Source organism: Silurus aristotelis, assembly GCF_946808225.1.
Source record: "Silurus aristotelis genome assembly, chromosome: 19".
Taxonomy (NCBI): Eukaryota; Metazoa; Chordata; class Actinopteri; order Siluriformes; family Siluridae; genus Silurus; species Silurus aristotelis.
In genome coordinates this window covers 7,248,216-7,266,431 of record NC_139592.1, presented here as the reverse complement: position 1 = coordinate 7,266,431, position 18,216 = coordinate 7,248,216, and the positions used below count along the sequence as shown (strand labels likewise).

Sequence of the window (18,216 nt, the reverse complement as noted above, 5' to 3'; positions counted from 1 at the left end):
TCTATTAGAGAATAAATAATATATAACATTGAGTACTGTGCTTCATCTAGGTATTGCACATGAAGTTGTGATCTACAGGAAATGTGTTTCAATCATTAGCTCTGTCAAACCTGTCTTTCCCTCTGGACTTCTCTGTCAAGCAGCATGAAGATGTTCTCCACAGCCGAGTAACAACACAGCACAAAAGAGCAGCATAATAATTGCTAGGTTTCTAATATGCCTAATTTTTCTGTCTGTTTTACTTGTGACAGGTTGGCAAACCCAGCTACCCTCCTCTAACAGCAGCAAACCTTTCCAAAGATAAGATAAGCCTTAAACACTACTTAAGCATGGTAATGTGAACTGTTACAGAGGCATTTGAGATATGTTTTTCATTACACAGGCACAAGACATTTAATTAGATCACTCTGAGACTTAGGCATAGGAAAAAAAACCTGGACAGATTTTTAAATCACACTGAAAGGGCTGGCAAGTTTGGAGACGGCACGCATTATAGGTTTAAAAAGTGACCTTGGGCAGTAACACACTATTTCCAACTGTGGCTAATAATTGAAAGGAGAATACTAGAAGAATAAGAAGGAGAAAAAAAATAAGTAAGGATCTTCAAAGACCCGCTGTTGAAAACCTTTCGAAAAACTCAGTGGACACATTTTGTAGAAACTTTCAACAATTTTCAATACAAACCTTTTCTTTTGTTATATTTTAGAGACATGATGCAAATAGATTACATCTTAGGCATAATTTAAAACCTGAATATCTTGCAAACAAAGAAAAAAAATAATGTAAGAATGTATTGGTGCCATGGTGGTACAACAGGTAATGTTGCTGCCTCACAGTATTTATTTCAATCCAATTCTAGATTTACTACTGTAAATGTGTGGAGTTTCTTTGCATGTTCTCTCAATGCTAGTGTAGGTTTTCTTCTGTAGGTTCTCTGGTCTCTTCCCTAGTCCTAGAAACATGCCAGTAGGTAAACTGCAAAGATATATTCTCTTCCTCAGGTATGAATATGTCTTAATAGTACCCTGTGAGAACTGGCATCCCATTCAGAGTATATTGTTGCCTCACATTCAGCGTTCCTATGACTGCCTATTTAAATGCATGATTTACGTTTTTTACATCATGTGCACAAAACAACGGGCATCGTTGGACATGGAAACGCTGTGACTCCAAGATATTTGTGTCAGATCTCTCACATAAGATATTTGAAGTGAAATAAATGGTCATGCTTTAGTTGAATAGTTCTGTAATGTCGGGATACACTTTTCTTCTTGGTGGCATCTATTCATACTTGGCATAGGACTCATATAAAGAACATCTTTCCAGACATGTTTAAAAACATGGTCATAACATACCATACAAAGAGTTATGGCTTCACATAAATTAAAAACTATATCTTTATACTACTGTTTAAGATGTTGGATTACTGATGATCAGAAATGGATTACAGAAGGTCATGAGTTCTAATCACAGCGCTACCAAGCTGCCACCACAGGCACGTGAGCAAGGTCCTTAAACCGCATCTGCTCACCTGAGATAAATGTAAGTCTCTCTGGATAAGCGTCCGCCAAATGCTGTAAACATACATTATATCTTGCTGCAGTACTAACACTGTCTCTCTGCCTTTCCCTTCTTCTCTCGTTTCTCACTCTGTGTCAACAGACAAACACACGCACATGTACCAAAATAACCCAGCTATTTTGAATGGTCTGTGTACTGCATGCAAAGCGACAGAGAGAAAAAATAAAATTCCTGCATGGCAGCAGTAAGGTGGCAGAGTAGAATTAGTGGAACAGCACTGGCGCTTTAGCTTGGCTTGCATTCCCTTTAATAACATTATACAACCAATCCTAAAATCCTGTTCGCTCTGCTGAGTGAATCCACTTCGAACAGAAAGAACTTGAGGTTTCATGTTTTCCCTCCCTCACACAGTCAGTGAGGCGAGTGATTTTGTACACCAGAATCATCTCTTTGAAGTCGGCTGTTTTGAGACGCTAGGTAAAGTCTTTGGTATGTCTGTGTGAGAATTGTTACCTTTTTTTTTTTTTACCATAAAGAAGGATTAATTGAAGGCAATAAATATGCATCTTTTATTCCATCACCAAAATAGGGTATACAACTTCCTCCGCTTGGACCCATGAGAAGATCCTCCTGTCTGAATCTTCATGCAGAAACAAGCCTGGCTGGATATTCACCTTTTCTGATGAAATGTTTCTGTTCTGTCTAACATTGTCATTTTCCTTTTCAATTGTAGCTACAATGAGCTCACTATTCTGTAAAAAAAAATCTGAGGAGGGCTTACACACTTTCCAAGCTAGTTCATGTACTGCCAGAGGCAAACAAATGCCCTTTGTGTGGAGTTCTATCCACCTACTGAAGACAGGCCCAGAGCTGTCCATTTATTGAACATCAGTTTGCTTTATGTATTTATTTAAGGGCAGGCCGTTAATTTATTGTATAGATAATACCATGTTTTAATTAAGAAATAGAGTTTGTAAAGCTAATTAATACATTTAATTTAAGTAGGAATTTGTTTTAAAATGACTCGCTAAAAACCTGGTATTTTGAAACGTATTTCAGCCAAATGTACCACTGTACAAACAAACGCAAAAACAAACGTGAATTGTTCAGACATCACTTCTTTCAAAACATCACAGTGGGATATATTCACACCGACCCTTCATAAATACTGTGACCAATGAGATTCTTTGTACTGGTTTCTGTGTGTATATACACTTTGCCATTGCTGTTTTTCTGCTAAAGTATTAAGTTACCACTTCATTTTTTTTTGTTGGCTACATTCTTATATACAATGTGTCTTGTAAATAAGCTTACGCTAACATGGCAACTGCAGTACACATTATACAGTCTTAGACAAAAAGGAACAACCTAAGAACCTTAGGGGTTTACTCGATCTTCGCTCAGAGGAAATGTAGAACTTTATATGTAGAACTCCCTGAATTTCCCTTTGAACGAGGGTTCCAAGAACTCCTTCATTTAGCAAACAACTCTACACAGTATCTGTATATTCAGTTTATTCTATACTTAGCGCTGTGTAAACAGATCCTTTGCAATTTGCCCTTTGCTTATTTTAAATCAATGTATGAATATTTGCTTGATGGTAGTATATTCATTTAATAACGGCAGATTTTAGCTCTTCAAACATATATCAAGTTAACCCTTACACCACTAAACACAGTATTCCAAAATGTTCTAAATATTTGTTGTATATATGTAGTTTTATTAGGTTATGATTAGCATGGAGAACCATAGCAGGAGCAAATCTTTTCCAAAAAGCATTGGGTGATGATATGCACTTAATGGTTATGAAACTGTCAAGCTATCAGGATAAAATCTATATTTACTAATCTGAGTTTCCAGGCCGCACCAGCTATCGATCTGCACGACCATGCAGGTCATTAGACTATTTGCATTTGCAGAACATTGTATCCTGATGAAAAATGAATTTGGTGCACGGGGCTGCAAAGTAACAACATAGTGCCTAATATTGTTGCTCGCCATCATTTCAATATAAATGAAATTATGAATGTCTACATAGCATAGCAATTAGATTAGCATCCCAGCCTGTACCACCCACGTGGCCACGCCCCTTAAACCGGTGTCGGTGAAACGAAATGTCTGCCCCAAACGTAGCATATGATCACATGGCAGCTTTATGGAAATATTATTATATAATATCATAATTTAATAATAGTAGGGGGGGGAAAAACAAGATACGCGGTTATAATTATTAGATATTTTCCTGCGCGTGCGTTTTTAATTCTGAGGGTACCGCAGAGGGTGCGTTGAGAATAAGCGGCGTGACGTCACGCACGCGCGGCGCTCGGAGAGCCCAGAGCGCGCGCGAGCGAGCGAGTGCGAGCGCACGGACTGAGGAGGCAGAGCTGCGCGGCAGCCATCTTACAGTTTTCACCGTCCATTCGCGCTCCATCTCCTGGATATTTCTTTACGCAAAAGCCGAGGGGGTCGAGGAAGAAGAGGGAGAAAGCGCTTCTTAATTCCAGCTTCGGCCATATTTTTTTTTATTTGGGTCGTTTTAAGCTAAACTGAGGGATGAGGAACGGCAGGTCCAAGCTTCAGTGCTCAGCGGGTGGACCGCTGCTCCTCCTGCTGCTCCTCCTGCAGCTCGGACTGCTCTTTGCGGTGGAGGCAGCCAAGGGTGAGCTGAGATTTTGTCATTTATTCCATATTTTATAATATAATATTTAAACCCACATGGTAAAAAAAATCTTTAACTGTAATAAACGGACTTTTTTTAAGTGCACACCGTTTTAGTCGGTGAGATGGTGAAGCGGCGCAGACCCGGAGATATGAATGATTTCTACGGTGTTGAGAAATATTTATTTTTAATATTTACACACACACTCCATACAGTACACCTCTTTACCTTCTTTCAAAATGCAAATATCCTCAATTTTCTATTTTTTTCCCCTCGTGTTTTAATAGGCAGGTTAATGAGTGTGACACCGATCTGCGCCGCCAACACCCTGCGCCCATGCTGCTGTCTTTGTACACGCACAAACCATACCGTATTATTATAATCACAACAAGAAGAAGAAGCATAGAAATATCATCTTTAAATATGTGTCTGTTTGTTAACCAGGCTTTTGACTCATAAAAAAATTCCCTGTCGAGATTTGGAGCAGTGGTGAGAAATAAAAGAGGCTGTTTATTGCGCAGAAAATCCTCTACGCATTGCAGATCCTGTGATCAGGCTTTGGAAAGCACTATGTAAAGTACTAAAGTTAGTTTATTAGAGTGAAGGTGGTGATGATGATGGTAGTGGTGGAAGAAGTGTAATTTGTTCCGGAGGTCATGGGTGCAGGTGCACAGGCATCAACAGACCTAACTGTTGGTGCTGTCACATTGCACATATTTACTGATTTCATATCTACAAATCAGAAATGTAGCGTTATACAGTCTGTAAAAACACTGGTACAAAGACAGACCTCCTTCTTGCAGCTGGGGTGAAGCATTTTGAACCTTTTAGTACCAATATTTAAAACCAATATTCCAAGTCAAAAGGGCTGGTGAGAAACAGCATCCTCACACCCTGGTGGTTTGTTCAATCCTGGGAGACAAGACGTCCTCATAAATCAATCTAGTGCTGAATTGTTTCACGTTTTCCTGCTTCGAACGTACACGTCCAAATTGCTTACCAATATTGAAAACAGCACATACGGTCACATACGCTACGCACGTCTTATTAGGGTTATGTATGGGTTCCATGTGTCAAATTAAGATAACGGATGAGCCGCATACATCACGACCACTAAGAGATCAGCAAATGCGGTTTCGAACCCGACCCATCTGACACGGCTTATCGAGATTTGGGTTGAAGGGTGGCAATAATTGTCAAGCCTAATGGAGTTGCCATGTGCGGCAGCTGGGAATGCACAATCAGGAGGCCAGCAGTCAGGAAACTGGATAAAAGCTGGATTGTGGTGTGTTCCTGTCATAGCACTGGGGTCGAATAAGCTTACAGCATGATCTGATGTTCCTGGGCTATTTCTATACAGGATGATTTTAAAATGTCGGATTTATTCTTCCTGCAGGAAAGAAGAAAGCAGATGAAGGTCATGTTGTAGGCTTAGTGATATCAACAGAGAGCATGTTAAAAAAAAATCATGTTAAAGCAGACTATTATGTTAAAAAAAAAAAAAAAAAAAGGTGTTGTGAGGCATTTTCTTCAAATTCAAGATTTCTTCAAATATTTATATTATTTATTTGGCATAGAAACTTGTACGGTAAATAAATTAATTACAGATTTGTTTTTATTTTTGCCAATCATAAAGCTGGTCATTCAGCAACATGTTTTTTTGTATGTTATAAACCTATAAATCTGTGCTGGGGAAAAACAAATGATCCCTAGCCAGCTGTCAAAAAAACGACAAAAATAAATATGTATAGATCTCAAGGAACTCGTACTTAGTCTTCGTCTCTGCTGACGCATCAGAAACCTCTGCTAGGTTTTACTACCTGCTGTCGCTTTGTTAAAGGATATCCTCCCCTTGATGGTTTTCACAGAGACTGTTTAACTGAAGCTGTTTGTTGCAGCACACCTGCTCCCTTTTTCCGACTGTTCTCAAACAAGGAAGACGCAACACCAAATCCAGGTCTTCCACCAGGTTCTCTCGTGTTGTGTCTCTGTTTTCTTCCTTCATGTCCCACCCTTTGCATAGACATGATGAAGAATACTCTTTACCTGCACACTTGATCGTGTAGTGTATTATTGAGACACTTTTCTTTTTTCTTAAAGCTAGGAGCGGACTCTTTTTATGATGGTATACTATTTTTCATACGCTTTTTCAAAGCGCTTTGAAAAGATCATTGTTCCTCTGCCACCCCAGTGAGAGTACAGGCAGTACCCAGGGTATTGTAGAGCAACAAAAGCCTACAGCACAATTTCTGCCTACCAGCAGTGACATACTTATGATTTGAAAACGATTTCATAACAACAATACGATACCGAGTAGTATGTGCCAGTGCGTTCATATGGGCGTTTGTCGAATTAAGCAGACGCATGACTAATTTCTTAATCATGTTCAGTGATTTCTGGTCACAATATTTAATTTGAGGGCTTCCCATAGCAATAATTTGATGATGTTGTTATGAAACCGCTATGGTTTTAGCATGGCATCGCATTGCACATAACAGACTGTTTAAACCTCGTGGTCTGAAAAGCAAGCATAGTAAGATTCCTGTTACTCAGCTTTTTCTCTCAACATACAGAAATTTTCACCTTCTCAGTTACTTCTGATGAAGTGTCATGGATGTATCAGTGATGTCAGTAAATACATTAACCCCAATGCACAGAAATTCAGGGAAATTTTACTCGGATCACCAGGAGAAAGCACCTCAGCCTTGTGCCTCTACAGTCTGGGCCAGAAAGAAATTAGCCCCAGCTTATATTTCAGACTTTCTGTATATACACTGATATATATATGTTTAACCCTGTTTATATCAGCCTGTGCTTAAGTAATAATAGTTTGATTGGCTAGTGATTTTCTTTCACAGCATTTTTATTATATATATATATATATATATATATATATATATATATATATATATATATATATATATATATATATATATTTTTTTTTTTTTTTTTTTTTTTTTACTACAGTACGTTTACTGTTTAGTGGCAAGATGATCATTGCATTGGTTCTTTTTACTTTTACACTGACAAACCTGATGTTTGTATCAGCCAGTTGATAAAGATCAATTATTCTGGGTTGTTAATCAAATTCCAACACCACACGTGAAGACATTTTTGCTTACATTTACTTGCATTTTGGCAGACACCCTTATCCAAATGGACTTACATTTACCTTAATGATACAACCGAGCAGCTATGAGGTTGCTTTAGGAGACCAGGGGTGGCATCTTAGTGTGGCTGGAATTTGAATTCATGACCTTTGCATTCAAAGTCCAATTCCTTAACCACGAAGTTACCACCGCCCACCTTTTGCTTAGATTCTTGATAGCGACATGTATTTACTAACAAATGCCTACTTTCTTCAATCGTATCGTATCATTTTAGGTTAAAAAGTTTGACCAATTTGACCATCAATTCAAATGATTTCAGACTTTACCATTATTTAAATTTGATTTAACAAAAACATTGCAGTAACTATGAAATTTTTTATGTGCTGTTAATCATCACCATATCTGTTGTCACAATATTACCTGATTTGAAAACAACATTACCAAAATAAGAATTGAGACATTTCAGATATTAATATAACATAATGTAAATGGTGTTCTTGGCGATGATTTTCTTCCTTCTGTCATTATAACAAGCAGATTATTTTCCTGGGTTTGGCATGCTTTTCAAAATCATGTGTGCTTTTCAAAATGTGTTGGGGTGTAAATATAAATAATGAATTTTTAATTTTGGATAGAAATGTAAAGAAAGTTATGTTATAAATCAATCAGTTCATTTTTGCAATTTTTTGTGCAAATGTCAATGACGTACGTTTTTCATATAAGCGCGGAATCTGGAGTCTCTACACAGTGGCAGACATTTGCTGTAATATATTTAAGGTTATAAAAGTTTAAAAAAATCATTGCTATTATGTACTTGCGAGCCGTTACAATTCACTGTTCAAACTATTCGATTTCAGTGTGATGATCTTTTATAATGTATTCTATAACCCGTTGTAGTTAAAATTTCAATCATGACACAGATACTAGGTTTAGAACATCCTACATGTCTATCAGGAGATTCATTTAGGTGTTAAAAACCCAAGTCTATAGAAAAAATCCAAAGGTCTCAAAAACACAAATAGTGGCCTGATATATTGGCCATTGCATTAGTAAATTGCTGATGATGGAAATGGCCCAGATTTGCCTCGCTTCTACTTTCTGGATCAGTATCTATTCTAGAATATTCGCTCAGCTCTTCAGCAGTGGAGAACTTGCCCAACTTTCTATAAACAGCTTCATATTCAGCACTTGTGCCCTCTGGGCAGACTCTTTGCCTGTCTCTGCAGCTCTCGCTCGGCGGGGACGCTTCACTCTCTGCGGCATGATAAGTAATGTCAAAGCATCACAGCTGCTGAAATCCACAGCCCAAACGCCAATCAAGTATTCATGATGCGGTTCGGCTTCACCCAAGGTTCCCTCAATAACACCTTGCTGTTTCTTCTGCATCATTCATAATCTAAAAATAAGATAAGGGCTGCTTATTAGGCCTCACTCAGCAACAGCAAGGGAATGAAATCCGACTCGATGCTGGATGGAGATAGCTAAATACGGGAAGCTTTTTTTTTTTTTTCCCCCGAAGGCAATCAAAGTGCAGCGAAAACCCTCAGCTTTAATTGGCAGCTCGAGAAATGCGGATGCAAATCAAATTGGTGTTCGCAAGATTCATTGAAGTGTGACTGTGATTGTGAACATTTTCTTTTCTTGGGAAGTTGTTCTCAAAGCATATGTACCCTTACTTAAAGTGCAGAGAAACCATTTGTTTGGCTTCGATTAAAATGTTTAAATATCTGAGATTAAATGCGATTTCAAGCAGTTTATTGTTCTTTATCAGGGTAAATAAACGTTTAAACAATACCTCTTGCATGGAGCTATGTTTTTTTCATGTCTTCACCTCCTCTTGGGCAAAATGGTGAATATTGAATCAGCAGTGCACCGGTATTCCGCTCCGTTCTTCTCAGATTGAAACTTCAGAACAATAGACTTTTTGACCTCGCAGTTCAAATCTGCGTGCCGAAACGAACACGTCACTATAAGCCCACTGTTGGTAGCATATTAGCTCAGATGTTCTGCATGCATTCTGAACCAAATCCTGAATTCCACAGATGAGGCAAGTGGCGTCATAACATCAGCTGTTAAATCGTGTGATCTCCTAGCTAAGGTTCTGCTGGGGGTTTAGGCCTGTATTTTGCGTAAAATCATCTTTCATGGTCAGATTTCACTCGCCCCTCACCGAGCGCTGAATGGATTCACAGATCTGTTACGACTGACCCATTTAGCACTAAATATTATTGTATGAAGTGTACTCGTTCAAGATTATTTATCTTTCAAACACAAAAATCAATGCCACAGATATCGTGACTTTGCTAGTCTGACTTATATAACGATAGCTTTTTTGTTGTGGAGTTTTGCTTGGGGTCTAGAAGCGGGAATGCTTACCGTGTGAGCGCTAACGGATTGTGCTTTGCATAAAGCGTTGTAGTTTAGCGTGTTTAATAGCTGCGTGTAAGTAAAGAATGCAGAGAATTTCTCATTAGGGTAAACGAGAAACCTTAATGATGAGACATTATAGAAGGGTAATGTAATTAATATGCCCTTTCGACTGAAATCACTGTGTGTTCTGAACTCGTGTGTCTCGGGAGAGGCTTTTTTTTTGTTTTGCTTCATTGCATCCCTTTGCCAGTTCGTGCGTTAGTGCGTCAGAAGCACCGACTCTATAGGAACAGGTAACCAGAGAGCCATTAGCTTCAGCTAAGAGCTGTGCGTGTGTGTGTGTTTCAGCCACAGGTGAACTCAAAGCAACTACTGTGCTGTGTGGCCTTCTCTCTCGCCATCACGCTCACTGGCTCTTTGTGTGGCTCTCGCAGAGCCCAGATTGAGCCCCATTGAGCAACACCCTGCCCCCAACCCTCCTCAAAAATCCCTCTTTGCCTTGTTGTCTGTGTTGTGATTGCTGCAGTGGACAAACAGACTGTTCTTTGAGTACATAGGAACCCCCTGCCTAGAATTCTGGTGCCAACAGCTCTGACTGTGAAGGAGTTTAGGCTTGTTTCCTTATTTCCAGGTTTGGCCCTGAACAGTGTTCTGTGATTTGAGAAGTGCAACCATTTCTTCATCCGTATGCAAACACTTAAGTGTGTCTGTCGACCAAGTCAGTTACCTGCTCGCATCCTAACTTGTTGGCTTTAGAATTGGTTAGAGCTGTTTTATTACCAAACTAATTGGCAATTCTTTGTGTGGGCCTTGAACAAACCTCTTTAAAAAAAAAACAGTGGGTGTTAAACCATGTATCACAACTTGCTCATCAGATAGTCATGTAACCTTCTGGAGGCATGTTCAGTAAAATAGTGTGGTGTTTTTTTTTTCTTTTCTTGTGTGTTCTCTCCAATGTTACATTCTTGTAGTAGTAAAGGCTGGATAGTAGACTAACTCATGTTTTCATAGAGTCTGAAAGGTCTGCTCTTGAGGATGGGCTGTCATTGAGTCGCCTCTGGGTGCTTTGTGTGCAAGTAGGTCTTTGTAATGCTAGAATTGAATGTCTTATTGTGTCGCACTTATTCTCATGGGAAGGGTTTCAACCCAAGAAAGACGTTAAAGCACAGTTACGAATTTGTCTCAACCAGGGGGTTTCTTTGTCAAGCGCTTTTGTATTCTTAACCATATTGTCATCCAGATGCAAATCTGTGCTGTTTCCTTGATATGTCAATGTGTAGATCACCAAGAACTTGTTTTTTTTGTTTTGCTGTAGACAGAATTGGAGTTGTGATAGCAGTGTGAGCTTGGTGAGATATCAGCTTTTAACGCTCTTTGCGCTGAATGTGTGAACGGGGAGGCGTCATTGGCGTTAATTGGCCGAGTTTGCTGTAGCTCATGCTCATGAGAATGACGAGTGTCACAACAAGATGCCTGCACCGCTCCAACCAGAAATAGCAAATCATAACCAAGCGATTTAAGACTCCTAGACACTGGACAATTATTCTTAATGCAACCCGCAGTCTTTCATTAATAATCAAAAGATTCTGCACAGAATGGACTTTTTTTTTTTTTTTTGGCTGATAGACTTTTTGATAAGGATTTCCAATTTATTTAAATGCAAATATGTCAAATCCATTTTTTTTGTATTTTATCAGAATTTTTTTTTTTTATCATTTAAAAAATGTATTTATCTGTTTTAATTCTGGTTAATTGTATCTATAATGCAGTTGTGCTGCTATTCGTTTTCATGAAGAGAGGCCAGTGGCCTGACTTCGGCCTCCTACTTCATCATTCAGCGTCATTGTTAAAACACACTCGCACACACACACACTCGCATAGTAAGGCGGTTAGATTGTGTGGCTACTGGTTCTGGTCTGGTTCAGCCAATGTGCAGGCCAAATAGCTGTAATTGTTTGCAGCAGTTACATTAATTGTATCCGTTTCCTATTGTGGATGACCGTAGATAACTCTGCATGGGTTATATGGTTCTTACAGAAAGCTCAGGAAAATTCATTTAAACTTATTCAGTAACTGTTTTATCCCGGATCTGAACCCTGGGTGCAAAGTAGAAGTTCACTCCACTGCTTCTCAGAGCAAAATCGGCAATTCTACTCTAGATAGTGGGATGTTTTTGAGAGATTGGAGGATGCATGTTGTAGCGTTTGTATCACGTAATTGCTGAACTCAGCAGGTCCCCTCAAATCAGGATTCCTTTTCTGGAACTGGGTACGGCTTCAAATTCATGTTCAGCAAGTGACATTAAATCAGCATTTGTGCTCAGCATCAAAGGTAAACAAAAAAACTCTCTTTACATATCATAGATTAAGTTAATTTACCTTTAGTATTTGCTTTAGATCATTTTACATACAGAAATACTCACGTATTAAATCTGGAACATTTGACTTGACTCCATTTTACATGACCCAGCTTCCCAGGTTAGCTGAATGCAGCTGAATACAAGTCCCCATAGACAGTAAGTTGAGCTCAAGATCGAACCAGTGACCCTTGGAGCTCTAAGGCTATAGCACTACCCACAGTATCACCACGCTGCCATGTCCACAAATCTTTGGCTCCACTGCCATTAATGAAAGCAAAAATCCACCTCAATTTCCTTCATCCAAATCAACCTGCTTGTACCACGAAGTGGAAGCTCAGTGGTTAAGGTGTTGGACTCAAATCACAGCACCACCAAACCACCAACCCTTAACTGCTCTGTCGTATAAATGAGATCATAGTAAGTTGCTCTGGATAAGGGTGTCTGCCAAATGCCATAAATGACAACAAAACAAAGGTGAAGCCAGTTCAGTTGGATTGATAAATGATTTCTTTTAACATTTTTTAATGGGCTAGGATTGTTTGTACAGCTCTGTTGGATCATCATGCCATAGACTTTGTAGTATATGCGATACCCTATTGCAGTTAGATCAAATTGTTTTAGTTCATGACCTTGTCGGGGACTGAAACCGGAGCATCCTGTTATAGGATTAAAAGTCTTTGGGCTGACCGTGTCAATAAGTAGATTTGCATACCATGGATTGCATGCTGTTCCATAAGATAAATCCTTCTATTTGAACTTTCAAACATCAGGTCTGTGTCTCTTTTATTATTAAAACTGCTCGCTCCTCATTGATTGTGTAACACTGCAGCATTCACTACCAGTAGGAGCTTCAGTCTGATAGAACGCATGCGTGCCTCCGCACCGGATAACTCTCGGAAAAGAATGCACGTTGGATATTTCTCCCCATGCCAGAACTTATCGGAAACCTGGAATGCTGAGGGTAGCAGTCAGCGGGTGGCTGTAATGCAGACTCGTTCCGGACGCCTCCACTTCCCGCTGGTCGTCAAGGTTTATTTACCTCAAACACACGCACCCCACACGCTGACACGCGCGCACACACGCATACTGCCTCACCCTGGATACACAGAATCCCTCTAGGTTCAGCCAGTGACTTTGTGCTCATTTTCTGTTGTACAGTCATAGACCGCTCCCAGCCACGCATGTCTCCGTGCTCCGTCATTAACTGTTAATTTCAGTCTGCAGGCCTACATAAAGATTTGATGAGGAACAAGTGGTGCGATTTTGGTGTATTTAACGTGTATTGAAGGCAATCTGGAGATTAAACGAGGCATTCCCATAGATCATGGGGCCCTGGTTCTCTGATCATGGTGTTTAGGAAGGGAAACGATTATGCCTATTATCAAAGGGAAGCATTTATGACTTTATAACTGAAACACTTAGATTTTTAGTGTCACACTGATAAGTATGGCTACCCTATTATGCTTCGTATACCGTATGTCCTTTCGAGATTTATCTCAGAAACGAGTGTGTGTGGGTGTAGCATTTTAGAATTATTCTCGTATCTAGCAGATGCACTGATTAGATTTTGAATTTGCGATAAACTCGGTGAAGGTCACGTCAAGGTCAAAGAACATTTAAAGGGTTTGTTCTGAACATACAAATTAGTAACAAGACTCGCTGGTATCGGATACATCCACACTGGCGCTGTCAGCATTGAGTTTGACTTGTTTTGGCGTGTCTCTACTGTTTTGTTGACACAATGTCCTATACTCTGACATCTCCGAATTCTATTTAATATATGTTCAATAAAATGTTGCTGATGCATGAAGGCTGGTTAGTAGTGATAACAGTAAATCCAGACACAGTAACTATTTTTTATACACGTGTCTCCATCTTCTTGGCTGTGATGTACGCTTAAAAGTGGAAATGTAGCACAGAGACTTGACTCGGCTAAGAAAACTGAAAATGGAAGCTCACATGAAAGAAAAAGTGAATTAATAAAATTATGTGGGTGTTGAGCAGACTAACGTTTTTTATCTTGACCTTAGCAGACAAGCGCAATTAGATTGTGAAGCTCAACTGCCTAATCAAGCTTCAGATCTTCAATGGATGTCTGATTAATCAGAGCAAAGTTAATGAAAGATTGTCTGTCAACCCCCCCCCCTTCAGCTTGCACAGCGGGACACACAGCTGTGTTTTAACGCTCCATTATTTATATAGCCATATAGTTCAAATTTCATTACAGTCAGATGTTCTTCATGCGGCCTACTCGCCTAATAAGCAGAGAAGAATGCCATTGGAGTATTTCATCATATCTTCTATTGTGGTCTGTTTGAGTTGTCAAGTGCTTGGTGTGTTTGTGCTCCTGTGAGGGCTTCTCTCATGTGGCTGTAGGTCAGTGGGCTTTATGGCAATAGGAATAGCACATGCTCGCATATTTCTGTATGTAGAGTGAGCGAGTGGGTGATTGTTGGCAGCGTGCCATACCACATCGCTGTATGGGCAACAGCAGCGATCTTGAAAATATGTTTTTTACCACATCAGAACACCTTTAGCGACTTGTTCATGCCTACCTATTAGTGTTTTTATTATTTAGCTGGCTGTGTTTCACAGAGTGACAGTACCCTTTTGCTTTGTAATCTGGGGTAAATTGCTGTTAGCTGCTCTCATAGGAGACCAAATGGCAGATTTTTGAGATTGGTACATGATTTAACAGGTAATTTCTCTCCTTTTTTTTTTTTTTTTAAATAATCATTGGTCTTGGGGCATATTATCAGCTTCTACTGGGAATAGAATAAACTGCCTTTGATGATTTAGATTAAAACTTGGTTGTTGTCCAGGATATCTGAATATAGAAAATGTTCATATCATTGAATAGTTAATACAGATAAATGATTTTTTTTTTTTTCAGTTTTGCTTCACACCTGGTTAACACTTTAATCTAAGACGATCTACAATCGAGATTCAGACTCATTATATAGATTTCTATTTTTAATGGCCCTCTGAGTCACGGGCTGCTCCACGCCTTGATATAAACACTCAGGAGTGTGCGTCATCCGCAGACAAACACTCCATGTTAGTTGCCAATAACATCTATACAGAGATGTGTATTTTAATTTTCACAGCTTGAATGCAGACACATTTACCAAGTTTTTTTTATTATTATGCCTGCTGTTTAATCACAACCTCATAAACCCCATTGTGTTCTGTACCTTTGATATAACTTAAGATAGAAACGTCGTTTCTTTATCAGTTCTTAAAAACACAATCTTGTTCTTGTTAAGATGAGGCACTGTTAGTATGTGGTAGTGAAATTACATTTATAAAAAATTCTCCTCTTGAACCCAATGCGTGGAAAGCGGCTTCATTCAGACAGAGGTTATTTCATTAGCGTAATAAAGTTTTCAATCATATACAGTAATTATTATTCACATTCCCTCTGTTTATTTATTTGCCGTAGAAAAGAATGGAAATGAAGCATATACAGAACATAAAATAAACCAAAAAGATAATTAAGAATGAATGTGAAACAAGGAAATAAATAAAGCTATAATGAGTTCAGAAACCAGTGCAGCTATGAAGCAAATTATGCATCACTTTCCTTTCTTTTTCACCACTATGGTAGAAACAAGATTTTACCATCCCCACTGGTTTTTCTCACTTTCTCCTTTATAGCCTACTGAGAAATCTTCTAACACTGCACTTTTTATGAGGCCTCATTTCTTTCCTGTGAACTCTCGCTAGTGTGGGATTGACGAGCATGTTTGTGTCAGATAGGCTCAGAAATGCGTTTGACAACCTGGGAATGAAATTAGTCTCTTTCTCAGTACCAGTGGATGTTACACTACTGAGCTTTGAACTATTCTTCTGACCTCTCATCAACAGAACTGTATTCTTAGGTTATTCGTTATTTAATATTCTTTCCTACTTAGACATTTAGACGAGGTATATGAGGTGTAATGTTTAAAAACATAGCATTATGTCCTAGTAGAAAGATGTGTGATTAGTTCTTATGTTTGGATGAGCCTGGCACTCTAACAGAGATTATCTAGGTAGTATGGTCTGAACACTTCTGCAGTGACAACCAACTGCTGCACTCTTCAGTGTGTGAGCTTTGCAGTAAAGACGATTTATGTGATTGATAACAACTGACAAACAAGCTCTTAATCTCTGCAGCTGAAACGCTGTTGGAGTTGTGCTTGTTTTAATATTGAACTTTGAGAAAGTGAGCAGTGGTGCATGACAGAATCTTTTTATTATTTTATTAATAAGTTTTATCATCTCATTAATGTCACAGGGATGGCTGCAGCCCTGATCCTCAGCTTTACCTCTAATGCTCAAAGCCTCACTCCATAAATCACCAGGCTCTGCTCATGCATGCTGGTGATAGCAGCTGCACAGAGGAGATCCCCTGCTGCTAATGTCACCACTCCATATGTAGCCTCCAAAAATCTAGTAAAATAGTTAAAGATTTTACTTTGTGAACTTTTTTAGACTTGAAATGTTCATGGTCTAATTATTCACAGCACTTTTACACCGTTCAATGGGCGAAGATGAAAGTATCATTGTATGCTAATGATTAATGTATTCGAATACCAAGACCAGAATCCAAATGGTGGCCCAAACATTTGTGTGCAAAATCACGAAGAGGTATAGGATATAATAAAGCGTTAAAATGCGAGTCTTATTGTTAAGTTCTCCAGCAGAATCCAGATAAAGAACCTTTTTGTTCAAAATCATTGTAACGTTGTGTCAGTTTGGACTTTCACGCCCAGGAACATGCCACTTTGAAGAATACATGCTAACAAGGATTACATCTTCCAGCATTTGCCAGTAGCTCATGATTGAGTTGTATTGAACACTTGCTAGCCGGTTGTGTGTCTAACTCCCCCTGTTTCCCAGCATCCCCCTGTTTCCTGCCCTCGTCCTGCTGTCAGTATTGCCTGTGTGCAATTGGCTCAGCACTGTGAAGGCTTTGCATTTTTCTCAGGAGCTGCTGAGGCACTCGCATTCAGGCATGAACGCCCATTAGCCGCGGAAGCGAGCGACATGGCCGTCACCTCCCCCTCAACACACTGTGTGTCCTGATGCTGTTGTGACAGTGCTTTGGGCATCAAGTACAGCTGAATCGAATTTTTCAGAGTTTCCGCTTCAGCGGATTACGCAGATTTCTAGTAAAACTTACGAGTTGTTTCGATGCGCTTCACATTTCTATCTCTCTCCATGTCCAACACTCTCTCATGATCGCAAAAAGCATATAGTTTGCACCGAACAACTTGAGAATTGTTACAAGTTCTGAAGGGTTTATCTGTAGCCTAAAGACCAGAAGGATCTCTAAAAATACATTTTCCAAAGAGTTACTCACATTCTCGCTCCAAATGTTATTCTCATTCTCTCTCACAAAGTAGCATCATATTTAATCTATGAATTATATAAGGCTAGATTATGAACGAAGGAGAAGAACTTAAAGCGCAGGACACACCAAGCTGATGGTCAGTCATTGGGCAATGTCGAGGGGTTTTGGTTTTTTTGGTGTTTGCACCATTGGCTCTACGTCAGATATCGAAAGTATTTCGTTTTTCTGTGGCGGAGCTCATTGGCGAGAAAGATAACTTAAAATGGAAAAAAAAATGGAACTGATGAAAGTAAACTGATGGAGTAAAGAGGGAACACAGACACTTGTTGTCATTCTTGCTCTTGTCTTTGCAACTTAGCAGACATGATTTAAAAAAAGCCACATGAATCTATTTACATATTTACAGTTCTAGCGCTTCCGGTTTCCCTGTTTGGATGCCGAATACAGACTACTGCCACCTGCTGGTATTAGAGAATTATGTTCCCTCGCGCAAGCACAGGAGGTACACACACAGTTTGGTGTGTCAGATGCTCCTGCTTAATAATCTGCTAAATTTTTAGCACAATCGGCCGATGCAGATTAATAAAAACGGTTGATAGACTATCACTCATTTTAGAAAGGAAAACTGGTTGAAAAGTCAAGAATGACTGATTAGTTAATTTCCCCATTCTTGTGGCTATCTCTCATTACTCTTTCTTTTTACAGTCAACAAACACAAGCCATGGATTGAGACGACGTATCACGGCATCGTGACCGAAAATGATGACAAAGTTCTACTGGACCCTCCGCTGATAGCACTGGATAAAGACGCTCCGTTGCGTTATGCAGGTAACAGGAGACTTCTTGCATCGTTGTCATG

At 39.3% G+C, this 18,216-nt stretch overlaps 1 protein-coding gene across 4 annotated transcripts in view; it reads left to right on the top strand.

Moving 5' to 3' along the window:
- Positions 1-3,598: 3,598 nt before the first annotated feature.
- Positions 3,599-18,216, top strand: part of clstn1 (calsyntenin 1) — a 32,459-nt gene continuing 17,841 nt past the window's right edge. For 2 of the 4 annotated variants that reach the window (XM_083569802.1, XM_083569801.1), the window contains exons 1-2: positions 3,814-4,180; positions 18,063-18,185. In XM_083569802.1, coding sequence (XP_083425928.1) covers positions 4,075-4,180; positions 18,063-18,185 — 229 coding nt within the window. In that variant the 5' untranslated portion in view covers positions 3,814-4,074. Of the gene's footprint in view, positions 4,181-18,062; positions 18,186-18,216 lie in introns of all 4 variants that reach the window. The other 2 variants (XM_083569800.1, XM_083569799.1) reach the window with 2 other exon arrangements.